This window comes from Pinus tabuliformis, chromosome 7 (assembly GCF_031772625.1).
Source record: "Pinus tabuliformis cultivar Carrire ecotype Pingquan chromosome 7, CPIR1, whole genome shotgun sequence".
NCBI classification, from domain to species: Eukaryota; Viridiplantae; Streptophyta; class Pinopsida; order Pinales; family Pinaceae; genus Pinus; species Pinus tabuliformis.
In genome coordinates, this window is record NC_142293.1 from 936,996,089 (window position 1) to 937,009,529 (window position 13,441).

General features: G+C 36.1%; 1 protein-coding gene across 1 annotated transcript; it reads left to right on the forward strand.

Annotated features, from left to right (window-relative positions):
* The first annotated feature begins 3,906 nt into the window (after nucleotides 1-3,906).
* On the forward strand, nucleotides 3,907-5,450 carry LOC149250718 (uncharacterized). Its single transcript, XM_089459218.1, has one exon. It carries the CDS (start codon nucleotides 4,062-4,064, stop codon nucleotides 5,388-5,390), a length of 1,329 nt encoding a protein of 442 aa, XP_089315344.1. The 5' UTR covers nucleotides 3,907-4,061; the 3' UTR covers nucleotides 5,391-5,450.
* Nucleotides 5,451-13,441: the final 7,991 nt, after the last annotated feature.

Consider the following 13,441-nt stretch of genomic DNA (forward strand, 5'->3'; position numbering starts at 1 on the left):
TGCCACTTGGCACCTCCTCATTCGCTGAAGACCTTGCCACACCATCCTAATCCTACCATGTATGCAAGTCAAACTTGACCTTTGACTTGCTATAACTTCTGCATACAAATTCGTATTTGAGTGCCATTCACACCGTTGGATTCAGAATGACAAGCTCTTCAATCTGGAGCTGAGTTTGAGAAGAGTCTGAAACTTTGGTTATTGAGCATAATTCTGAGCACTTGATGAAAGCATTAGCCCATTATGTTCATGAAATTTAACTTTTCAATATCACCGAGAAATGGAGAAATGAAAAGATTGTATGTTGATTCCCACTAGAAATTATCCCAAATAAAACATCAATGGAAGAATTCCCGCACATAATTAGATGAATGGGATTCATTTTATGGATAATGGACTTGGTTCATGCAATCTTTCTTATGTTCTTATTTTATCTTAATTCATCAAGCAATTACCAAAAGCAAAACATAAAGATCAATGGAGACCAGATGTAGGCACTCAACCAGAGCTAAAACCCCTATATATGGGAAAACCCAGTCAAAGAACTCTTTCTTCAATAGATTCAAAATGAGATAGACCAAGACCTTAGACTAACAAAACTTCCTCCTCCACGAAGTCAACCTTCCAATATGATTTAGTAGTATCTTCTTATATGATAGCTTTAGCCTAGCAACAATTTAGAAATTCGACTTCCCATCTACATAATTTCGACCCCAAGCAACATAATTTTGACCCAACAATAGAACAAAAGTTTCGACCCTTCCAACAACTTAGTAGCTTCACACGTGAGAGAGAGAGAGAGAGAGAGAGAGAGAGAGAGAGAGAATTTCAAATTTTTATGTTTGAGGTAAACCTCCTTCTCCTTCACTATCCCTTTTCACCTTCTTCCTTGAATTTCACACTTTTTACTACCCCAACAATAGCTGGTCGAACCTTTTGAGTGAGTGTGACAAATGAGGTCGAGTTGCTGCCTTTATATAGGTGTTTTTGCCCCTTAGTTTAGGTCGACTTGTCTAGTTTGAGGCCGACTTGGTGGAGGAGGCTTATTTGACTTATTTTACAATAAAATATATTTATTTCTTGACAAAGAAATCCCAAGAAGGGTTCTTTACATTATGACATGGACAAGGATACTTGACATAAACCCTAGAAGCCTGCAATGCGGGTTTTGACCTATAAACAATTGACCCAAGCATGAAACACATGCTTTACTAAGTTAATTTCTTTCATAATAATTTTTTTCTTTCTTTCTTTTGACAAATACATTACATCATGACTCAAATACAATTATGAAGACCGACATTAGTTACATTCTTCAACACATCTACTCCAATATCTTTTCCAAAGATGAAATCCAGAGGAGCATTGGCAAATAAAACAGACAAGCTTCAAATGGAGATACTTGTGTAGATGAATTTGGCACGATTGTAGGCATGCTGGATGTAATGCAAATGCTCATCCCAAAGTTTAAGATGCTTACCACAATATCCTCGAAGGGGATGCACTACTGTTATGCTCATTACTTTTGTCTGGTCATCAATTTGTGGATGAAATGTTGTGCTCTTCTTCAATTTTGTGTCCATGAGTTTAAACTTGACCAAAATTTCCCAATAAATCTAGAATCTCGATCATAAATAATCTAAGTAGGTAACCCAAAATGAACACATACATTTTGGAAGAATATCTTTGCAATTTGTTCAGTTGTAACCTGTTTCTTACATGGCGTCAACACACACATTTTGCTGAAACGATCCACTGCAACATATAAATAATCATAGCCTTTCCTAGACATTGGTAGTCCCCCAAAAAATTCCATAGAAATACTTTCCCAAGGACGAGTAGACTAACCACTCTGCATTCCTAAATATTTCTAGGGCTTTTGGATGGCGTAGTAGCACATCAATGGATTTTGGTCCATGATGGACTATTACTCCTCCCATGGTTGTTTCAGAGACTGTTACTGCTCAGAACTGCTCAGAGACTGTTACAGGGTAGCACTTGGTCAATACAAACACTTGGGTAGAGAATATCAGTTGAATGAAATTTGGCAATGGGTAGGGAATAATTAAGGTTACCCTTTCAATGAATTCAGGCTTTCAATGATAAATGACAACTACCAGGAATGATTTCCAAGTAGTCACATTGATTTTCACCAATGAAAACAGGGGTAAGGGCGAAAGTTATTGATTTGGATACATGTATGTGCATTCACGAGATGATAATTACCGAATTTGGCTTACCGTACACTCCTCCCCCCAACTTAATTACAAAATTCATCCTCGACATGTGTAACAAAAAAAGTCATATCCAATGCCATAACGAGGAGCAAAATACAATGTTACAGAGGAAGCTACAAAGGAAGCTAAAATGGACATAAAAAATAATTCCATAACTAGGAGAAAAATATGACATAAACATGAAGCTACATTGGGAGCTAAAGATGAGGCTAAACTGGGCAATAAAGCCGACAATAAAGAGCATCAACTTTATCATCGATTATTTGTGATTGGCATAAAAAACGACAAAATTAGCGCCATCCTAGTAAATCATGCCGATTTTTTCAAAAAGGTGGAGAAAAATACACTAAAACAATTAATGGAAACAAAAAAGGGAGCCAAAGAGGAAGCTAATCACAAGGATTTGTTGTAGTGAATTGAGGTGACTAACAAGCTCAAAAGATAAATTTGAGACAGATGATCCCCCAATAAAAGGAAAAGTTCCCAATGTAGTAAATTTTGAACACATTGTTTTATGTTGCAACTACTGTTTCGATTATGGTTATCTAATAACTTGACGCCAAAAGGAAAATGGTTCTCAAAATAAAATGCAAAAGAATAACAAAGCTACTTATTGAGTGGACTTGATATTGAATTATTATTAAGCAAAACCAAAAAAAACTAAAACTCTTTGATTTTGTTGATTCCCCACCATGAAGAGGTATGGTGTAAACATTAATACAATTGTAACTTAAAAAAAATTATTCTTTCAATACAAATTTACTTATGTGGTTGCTCACTTGAAAGGTGTTAAATAACTTTAATTTAAATAATAAAAATTAGGAAAGAATTTTTTTTTAACCCATTTGAAAGATGTAAAATAAAATTATGAGGCACCTTAAGGTAGTGGTTGAACGTGTGGTTGCACCTAGAGTAATTATAGTGAAAATGGAATTGTGACGTGTACACATAAGTGGATCAGAGTCCACCCCGTGTTATTTTTTTCTTATTGCAAAATTGAGTGGACCTAGGTTAAGAACATGTATTTCGTCTAAGGAGGTCATAGGTTCAAAACCAAGGGGATGTACAGTTTGTACATGTTGATTAATTAATATTGGCTTGTTGTGATGGGGCTCAAGGGGTAGGCATCCCCTAGTGCGGGTCACCCAAATGATTATTAATAAGAGTGTTTTCAGGATGTCATGGGGACATCTTGGTCATTTCTCAAGGGATGTAGAGTTTGTACATGTTGATTAATTAATATTAGCATGTTGTGATGAGGTTCAATGGGTAGGCATCCCCTCTTGTGGGTCCCCAAAATGATTATTGATGAGAGTGTCTTTGGATGACTCGAGGACATCTTCATCCTTTCTTAATCCTTATCAAGCCACAAGTTCTTGCTAATATTGACTTCGAGGACATCTTCATCCTTTCTTAATCCTTATCAAGCCACAAGTTCTTGCTAATATTGACTTGCAAGTTTTTAATACTAACTATATGATTTAAATGATGTTAAAAAAACAAAAATTATCAATACTAACTACACCCAATTTTCTTAACCCACAAAACTAAAAATAAAAAATTCTCACAAGAATGGAAGAAAGAAACGAGTGGCACTTAAGACTAATGTTTCTAATTGAAGTGTTATTAGTTACCTTCTCATGCACTCAGCTCCTAGTTGTGATATACCTTCCAATCACGTGATAGGATCTGCAAAGCGACCGTGAAATCCTCTTTCTCAAACAAAACCCTCGATGCCCTGCTATCATTCTCCTTTCTCCTTGTTAAACCCTAAAACTTGATATTCATATAGTGCAAATCCAAATAGCGCCGGTATCTACAACCATGGCACACATTACCATTCGCCTGCTCTGCCCAAAATCTTCTCTCCATCGCCGTGTATTATCCCCATTCCCATGCTTCTACAGTACCAGTAAAGAGTGCTCAAAACTTGTCCAAACAGAGTGCCCTACCCCAAGTAAAGATCTTAACAATCTCAGTACCAGATCCAACCCACCAAAGCTTTTTGAAATCTTCGCGCAGCAGCGATCACAGCGGCCGACTCCCAGTACCGATATCAGCGCCCTTATCGATACCAGATCTCCACTGGATAAACATATGAATATTTTCAGGATCGAATCCGACCCACAAAAACTTGTTCAAATCTTCAAGCAATCTGCGAAGCAACGGAGTTTCCGCCGACTCAGATTTCCGTACGAAGTTGCTGTGAAAAAATTAGCATCGCTCAAACAATTCGACGCCATTGAAGAAATATTGGACCACTCAATGCAGGTAAGCGAGCCTTGTTCTGAGGGTTTAATTACTCGTATTATTGGGCTTTATGGTATAGCTGGAATGCCTCAACATGCCATTAAAACCTTCAATCAAATGCAAAGTCTCAATATTTCACAGACTGTCAAGTCCTTTAATGCCCTACTGAATGCCCTTATTGAAAGTAAAAGCCCCAAATTGGCTCATGATTTCTTTAAAGATATAGATAGCTTTGACATATCAGCAAACCTGATAACTTACAATACTGTACTGAAGGCAATTTGTGAAATGAATGAGCCGGAGTCTGCATTTTCATTTCTAGATGAAATGAGAAAACATGGCTGTGAACCTAATAATTCTACCTATAATACTATACTCTCAGGCCTGTGCAAACAAGGGAAATACAAGGAGGCCGCTGATGTTTTGGAAAAAATGCGCGAAACTTGCTCTGCAGATGTTTTCACATACAACATTATGATGAGTATCCTCTGTGAATGTAATAAAACTAGTGATGCTGAAAAACTTTTGGATGAAATAGTTTCTAAAGGATTGAAACCGAATATTTACCATTTCAATACACTGATTGCTGGTTTTTGTAAGGATAATAAGGTGACAGAGGCACAAAGGTTATTTTCTGATATGTCTGGTAAGGGTTGTGATCCTAATGCACTGACCTATTGCACCCTCATTCTTTCCCTGTTAAAGGAAGGGGATTTCGACGCAGCTTATAAGTACTACAATGAAAGCATGCGTAGAAACTGGATACCCAATCTCGATACTGCAAAGATGCTTATTGATTGCCTTTTCAAAAACAATAAGGTTGAAAGTGCCCGCGAGGTGATTGAGGGAATGAAAAAGCAGCTCCCTGCTTCTTACCATAGGGAGCTGGAAAATATCTCATGAGGAGTCTCGTTCGGTCGGCATCCTCGACTCGCAGAACTGTAAGAGAAAGGAGGTAGCAGAGACACAGCTTCCTCAAGCCATCTCAGCAGAACCAGTAGTTCTTTACCCTAGCACCCGGCATTTCACAATGAGGGGAGTTCGTTACCCTAGCACCTGGCATTTCACAATGAGGGGAGTTCTTTACCCTAGCACCTGGCATTTCAGAATGGAGTTCTTTAACCCATCAGAGGCTGGGAAGGGATAACTGAACCGAGCTTGATTCCACATGTAGCATTTTCTCTTTCATGAACTTGCTTGCAAAGATGTTTTGACAAGTGGAGACACCTTTGAAGTATTTTTTCTCTTTAAATTTCGATAATATCAGTCAGTTTTGTCATAATGTCACAGGCTCATAATCTTATTTCGAACAAGTTCGTATTGAGCAAGTTCCACTTAAGCTAAACGCTCTGTTAGTGGTTATTGTGCAGTATATCTTTTCAATTTGTGTATTAACAAAGTTGTTCTTTCCCTTTGGGGTGGATAATCTTTTTCTCAGTAACAGAGTACAATTATCCTCTCATTGGAATGGGTTGACGATACTGCCATGATGAAAATGTTATAAATGTATCTGGGTCAATAATAGATAACTAATAAATTAATCTATCAAAATTATTTTTCTGGTGCTAATAAATATAGAATAGTATAAGCGGTTGTTTATAGGTTGAAAATCAATTATTTATATATATAATAATGAATTATTTTATATGTGTTCTTTATATATTATTAGTTTTTTATATTTGATATCAGCTTTTGATTTATTATTAATCTTTTATTTTATTTTTCTATGAGCAGTTGTGGCATGAGTATTAGATTTATTGATGGTCTTCAGAGTAGTTGTATATGGTTTGTGAGCACTTATGAAAGTTATATAATAAGATGTCAAATAAATTATTTAGTTGGTATGTAATGAAAAATAATTTATATTATATACAAATAATCATTTTCTTTATATTGTGTAAAATATTAGAGATGAAAAATTTATTGGTAAAATCTAAAATAATGGAGTTCATGCCATATGTATGATTAATAACATAAATAATAATTGAGCTTATTTTAACATTCTTAAACTATGCCCGTAAAGATGTCCCATATCTAAAGACACAAATAGCATTTGAAGTTATTTACCACTTAAGCTAAAGTAATTTTAGGGATTGTAAATATGGTTTTAATAATTTTATTATATAAGAAATAGTTTATAGATATATCTGAATTTCATTAAAGAAGGTAGCTTTGAATCAATAATTGTCTTTAATAAAAAGCTAGCTATTTGTCTTTGAAACCTTTTTGTGAATCAATAATTGTCTTTCCTAAAAAACTAGTTATTTATATTTGAATCCTTTTATGTGGCATCTCAACCCAACAACCCTAGCCACAAAATGGTTAGCCATGAAAAAGGGTTCAATTTTTCAGCCCTCTAAAACTATATCTCCATAATCCCAATAGAAGGTCTCCCAAGGAGGCTCATAATTAAATAAATGCAAAAACAATGCAAAATAATAAAATGCAATGACATATTCATGGTAACCAAGTGCTCATGAACATATTTATACATAAACCATAACAACATGCACATTCATATACTCCATGTAGAAAATGACATTGATTTGCTCTCATAAGTAAGGATAGGACAATTATCTTTCAATGAAAGATAGTCCAAGAAACTAGTTGTGTACAAGCACCTTTTCATCCAATCATAGGAATTTAGTGTAGACTACACCCAAGTCATGAGGCCACTAGGATGAAGGAACCAAGCTATAGGTTTCTAGTTCACTCGGTCCAACATGTTTGCTTTCATGCTTAGCCAATTTATTTTTTGTGGATCACTATAGGTTTTCCATCCATCCATCAAACTACCATGGAACTTTCTTTTACTACCCTACGCAACACAACAAGGAAATTCTTCTTGTGGCTTAGGGATATTCTTCCCTTATGGTGTTCTTTAGTGTGGCAAAAATAGTCCACACTATTGAATGTCTTTCAAGGATAGCCTACAAAATGACAAGCTTTCAATGCACAACAAATACACAATGGGTGAAGGATTCTTAGCTTGCCCATGTCTCCCAAGCTTCCAATGCACAACAAATATACATAGGGTGAAGGATTTTAAGCTTGCCTATATTTTATACTCTCCTACAACAATCTATCTTTCATTCAATGTCTGCAATTTTCGCTTCTTAGTGTTGATTTGGTTGATTTTGATATTGGAGTATAGTTAACAAGGAAAATAACACGTCAAATCTTTAACATGAATATGAGATTACTAGAATGTTAATGACAAAATGAGATGGTTCAAGGAAATGATCGTTGACATTTTATTTTCACTAGAGAAATTAAGTACTCTTACACTTCTCCATAATGATTGTACTCAAAGCATATGTTATTATCAATGTCAAAAGATAGAGATATATTTTTTATCTTCTAGATTAGGGTTGATCACCTCCTTATTTATCTTTATTTTCTTTTATCCTCTTTTTCTTTATCGTGCCACATTTTCTCATTAAATTTAGATGTAATAATATTCTTAATATTATCTTTATTTTGTAGAATGATCTCTTCTATTATTCCCCAAACATTTAACCAAGACTTGGCATCTATATGCCAACCCTACTTGAGCCACATGTGGTTTTTGCTAGAGTTTGAAGCAATATTAGAAAGCTTCTTGTTTTCCATGTTGTTTTTGTTGTTCTTGAACGTTAGGTACCTCATCATAGTTGCACTCTCCATGGGGTCAAGGCTCATTTGTATGAGGATGACAGGAGAGGGTGTATTGCTTTTAATTTTGAGATAAATTATATTTTTTTTGGATCTACTCTATTTTTCTCCACGACTCCTTAAATTTATTGCATCCCTAAACTTCACTTCTATATGATATAATAAGAATGACGAGAGTCTAAAAAGAAGTTTTTTTCTTATCCCACATCCAAAGGTTTACAATTGTTTTCAATCCATAATAAATTTTTCATGTTATTACGGGAAATGGAGTAGATGATGCAACCTCTCACGGTGACTAGGGTTTTGCCATACTCGACTACCCATTCTCTTGGTGCGATCCTTCTTGCAGTTCCCCGCTGTATGTTTTTTGTAGCTCACTGATCAATGATGAACTCTTGTGATTCAACGAGGAAATCAATGTCTCTTCAAGGAATGATAGCTAGTTTTGCAAATTCTTCCTCTTAGGCAACTCAAGCCACAGTTTCATACAGTGCCATGATGAAATCCAAATCTATTCTTCTGATAGTTCAAGAAGCTCCTACCTTTAGTGTTCTTTAGAGGAGGAAGCCTTTAGCTGTGATTTTTATTTTTATTATTTATTTATTTATTTTTTCTTAGATCAAGGTTTGGTCTAAATATTTAATGGGTTTTGGCCACAGTTGATTGATCTCCACAAGTGGATTTTCGATTCATGGAAACCTCTCTTGACTGATGAACTGAATATTTACCTCTGGCTTGGGTTTTTTTTGTCATTGTCTTTGATAATATTGAGGATAAGAAGATTATTTGTGAATTTAGGCCCTAGTTTTGGGGTAGTTTTGGTCTCTTCATGCAACCTTTGGTCTCCTACATTTGATCTGATTATGACGATTATCTCCACGACTCCAGTTTAAGGAAGGCTCTCGAACCTTCTCCTACATCTTTAGAATCTCCCATCGTTAACTTCTATTGGAAACACAATTGGGAAGTTTCATTGTCGTAGCTTAGAAATTGAAATTTTTCACAACACCACTTATGCTCAAATATTTGTGGAGATGGATTTTAATATGGTTTCCCTGCCGAGATGAATTTGACGACTCCAGAGTATGTATGGGTTCTGAAGATTGATGATGAAAATGTTTCATTTCAACATCAAGCGTGTTATGAAACGGGAAACAGGGCATGTAATAAAAAATCGCCCCAAGTGTTTGTAGAATAACAGAGCCTGGAAAAATAACCAGAGGCCCAAATGGCGTGAAGGAGCTTAGAGTGAACATTATACGATATACAAAGAAGAAGAGACTTAGCGTAAGAAAGAAGCAAAACACTGATGAGAAATCAATGCTAGTAGAATTAGAGTAAGATTTCTCTTTCTTGACAATTACTTGTGAATTATGTTGGCTTCTTTTACTTATTTGTTATATTATCTTTCATCAAGAATTACCAAATTATGTGTGTATGAAGATCACAAGAACACAAGACACAGGATGTAGGCACTCTGTCAAGGCAAAACCCCTATCTAGGGGAAAATTCAGTCAAAATATCTTCTTCAATAGTTTTCTTGAGACTCTTAAACCTAGACACAAACCTCCTGCAACCCCAAGTCAACCTCCTCTTCCAGCAACTTCGACCTAGAATTTCAATCTTGAAGTAGCAACACTTCGACCCAACAGATGGCAGCAACAACTTCGACTAGACAAGAAAATCTTCGATCTCCCAGAGAAACCAAATGCGCGCGAGAGAGAGAAAGATAACCCAAAACTTAGATTTTCTCTTTTCCTTCCTCTTTATCCAACTTCACACTTCTTCCAGCCTCTTCTTCCTTCTTCGTACTTTTCCAACTCTTTCTTTTGGATATTGAACTTGTGAGTGAGTGAGAGAGTGCTCCAAATGAAATCGATCTCCTTGTATATATAGGCTTGAGGTGAGGTCAAATTGCCTTCTTTGAGGCTGACTTGGTGTGGAGGTGTCAAATACCTAATTTGACTCAATAATAAATCTTTTTACATGATTCAAAAGCCCAAGAAGGGTCTCTTTAAATGGACAATGGCTCTAATGACTCAAAATAAATCCTAGAAGTCCTCAATGGGGACTTTGACCTAAAACACGATGACCCAAGCATGAAACCCATGCTTTAATAAGTGATTGTGATAAGAATAATAATAAAAAATTCATTCTTTTGATAAATACGTTACATAATGACTCAAATACATTTATGAAGACCGAACCTAGTTATATTTTTCAACACTCTCTCTCAACTAGGGAGGTATTCATAATAACATATACAAATACAAGGAAGATCTCAAACCATAGGAACTATGAAGTGTTTAGGCACCACAATGCCATGGACTAAATTCTTGACCAGGGCAATCTATCCAAGGTCCTCTAATAGTTTATGCACTCACAATGCCATGGACTAGATTCTTGACTAGGGCAATCTATCTAGGTGGGACTAAGATGGACTAAATCTTTCAACCTCTCTAGGTACCATTAGACTTACTTGCTAACCATCAACCCAAGGATCTAGGTGCATATCCGAGGTCAAAGCTCCATGACCAACGCCACCCTCCCTACTTCGGGATCTAGACATCAACACACAGTGCTGACTAGATGTCCTCCCAGAGAATGTGTCTCACACACAAAACCTCAACAAATCTCTTCCAAAATTTTTATCATCATCAACAAGATCAACAATATCAACTAAACCAAGCATGCTTCTAAGATATTGAAACTTCTTATTAGGAAGAGACTTTATTAGCTACCTGATCATCTATGGGGACACATTGTAGCTTCACGATCCCATCCTGCACCAAGTTCCTAATGTAGTGGAACTTATTGTTGATATGCATCGTCCTAGCATGAAACATGGGATCTCCAGATATCTTGATACAACTTTGATTATCACATTTTGTCACGATAGGATCCAGAGGCTTTTCAAACAAATCTGTCAGAAGCTCCCTCAACCATACAACCTCCTTTCCTACTTCACATGCAACGACATACTCTGATTCAACACTACTCAAAGCAACGAGATCTTGTTGTTTATTAATCCAGAGATCATGGCAGATCCCAAACTAAAGCATCCACTTGTAGTGCTTCTTCCATCCGTCTCACTGCCACCCTAATCAGAATACGTGAATCCAATAAGCTTGACTTCCTTGCTATCGTACTTTATGCAGTGATGTATAATACCACAAAGATATCTTAATATATGCTTGGCAGCTATCTAATGATCATGACGAGGCTCCAACTGAAACTGACTAAGAATGTCCACAACAAAGCATATATTTGGCCTAGTATTTACGAGATACATCATAGAACTCACCAACTAACAATAGGAGGTACGATCTACGAGACTTGAGTTAGAGCTCCTCAATTTCTTGAGATTGGTGATCATAGGAGTAGTCATGGGCTTGGAATCCATCATCCCAAATTTTTGCAACAACTTGATGATATATGTTCTTGCCCCAAATATATCTCCCCAGGCTTTTGCCATACTTCCATACCTAGGTAATAGTGCATTAGTCCCAAATCCTTCATCTCAAATTCGACTGCCAACATCTTCTTGCATTCTTGTATTCTTCGTTCCACACCAGTAATGAATAGATCATCCACATATAGTAGAATAATGATTGGCTTATTATCCACAACCTTGATGTAGAGATTTGGATCAACATAACTTTTCATGAACCCAATTCTTAGAAGGTATACATCCATTCTTGCATACCATGCCCTAGGAGCTTGCTTCAAACCATATAGGGCCTTCTTGAGTCTACAAACATGAGTATCTTTGTTATTTACTTCAAAGCCTTTGGGTTGCTCAATGTATACTTCCTCATCGATGGTCCCATTCAGAAATGTTGTCTTCACATCCATTTGATGGATATTCCATCCCATTGTAGTAGCCAATGAAACCAAAGATCTAATGGTACTATACCTTGCAGTAGGTGCAAAGGTTTCTTCATAATCTATGCCTTCCTTTTGAGTGAAACCCCTTGCAACAAATCTAGCTTTGAATTTGTTTATACTTCCATCAACAACATGCTTGATCTTGTAGATCCATTTGGAGGTGACAATCGATTTGTCACTAGGTCTAGGAACGATTTCCCAAACCCCATTCTTCATGATTGATTGATATTCTTCTTGCATAGCTTTCTTCCGTACTTCTTGATGAGCAACTTCTTCAAATGTAGATGGTTCAGTTTCAATTAGTTTTGTTATATATGCAACATATCCAAAATATTTTTTCAGCCTTTTGCAGCTCCATATCCTTCAACATCTTCAAGAGTAGATTTTAACCAATTTGGCATTTTCCTTGTGTTCGGTATGATCACAAGTTGAATAGACTCACTTGGTCCTTCTTCTTCTTCTTGGATTGTAGATGGATTGTCGTGTTGAACTTCTTCTTGTTCGAATATTGGTAGATCTTCGTCATCAGAATCAATAGGGATGTCCTTGGACCTTTTGTAGGTATAATTTTCATCAAATATAATGTCCTTGCTTACTTCAATATGTCTTCCTTTCTTGATGTAGATTCTATATGTCTTTGAGGAGAGACTATATCCAACGAAGATCCCTTTGATGTTTGTAGAATCTAACTTCTTTCATTTGTCCTTTGGAATGTGGATAGAGGCAAGACTCCCAAATATTCGGAGATGGTCCACACTTGGCTTCTTCCCTGTGAATGCTTCTCTAGGTGTCATATTTTCAAGAATTCTATGATGACTTCTATTTTGAATATATACTATTGTCATTGTTGCTTCTCCCCATAGAAATTTGGTAAGTCTTGATTAAGGAGCATTGTTCGCATACCTTCTTCAATTGTCCTCTTGTTTGTTTCAGAGTCTCCATTTTGTTAGGGATAGTAGGGAACAATAAGCTCTCTCTTAATTCATGTTTCTTTACAATATGCAATCATTTTTTTAGAAGTGTATTCCCTACCATTGTTGGATATCGAAGTCTTTTTATTTTTATTTTTATATATTCGGTTAGGGTTTTCACTTCAAATCTAAATTCCTTGAATTTTTCAAATGCTTCATCTTTATTCTTGAGAAGGTAGAGCCATGTCTTTCTAGAGTGATCATCAATGAATGTCACATAATAAAGATGACCTCCAAGTGATTTGTCAGACATAGGCCCGCACACATCAGAATGAATAACGTCTAGTATTTCTTTAGACCTTGTTTCACTATTTGAAAATGGTTTTCTTGTATGTTTGCCCAAAGAGCATCCCTTGCAAACTCCTTCTCGATCTTCTTTGATATTGGGGATGCCATGAATTAGTTGATTAAGAGTGGGAATGACCTTGTAGTGAAGATGAC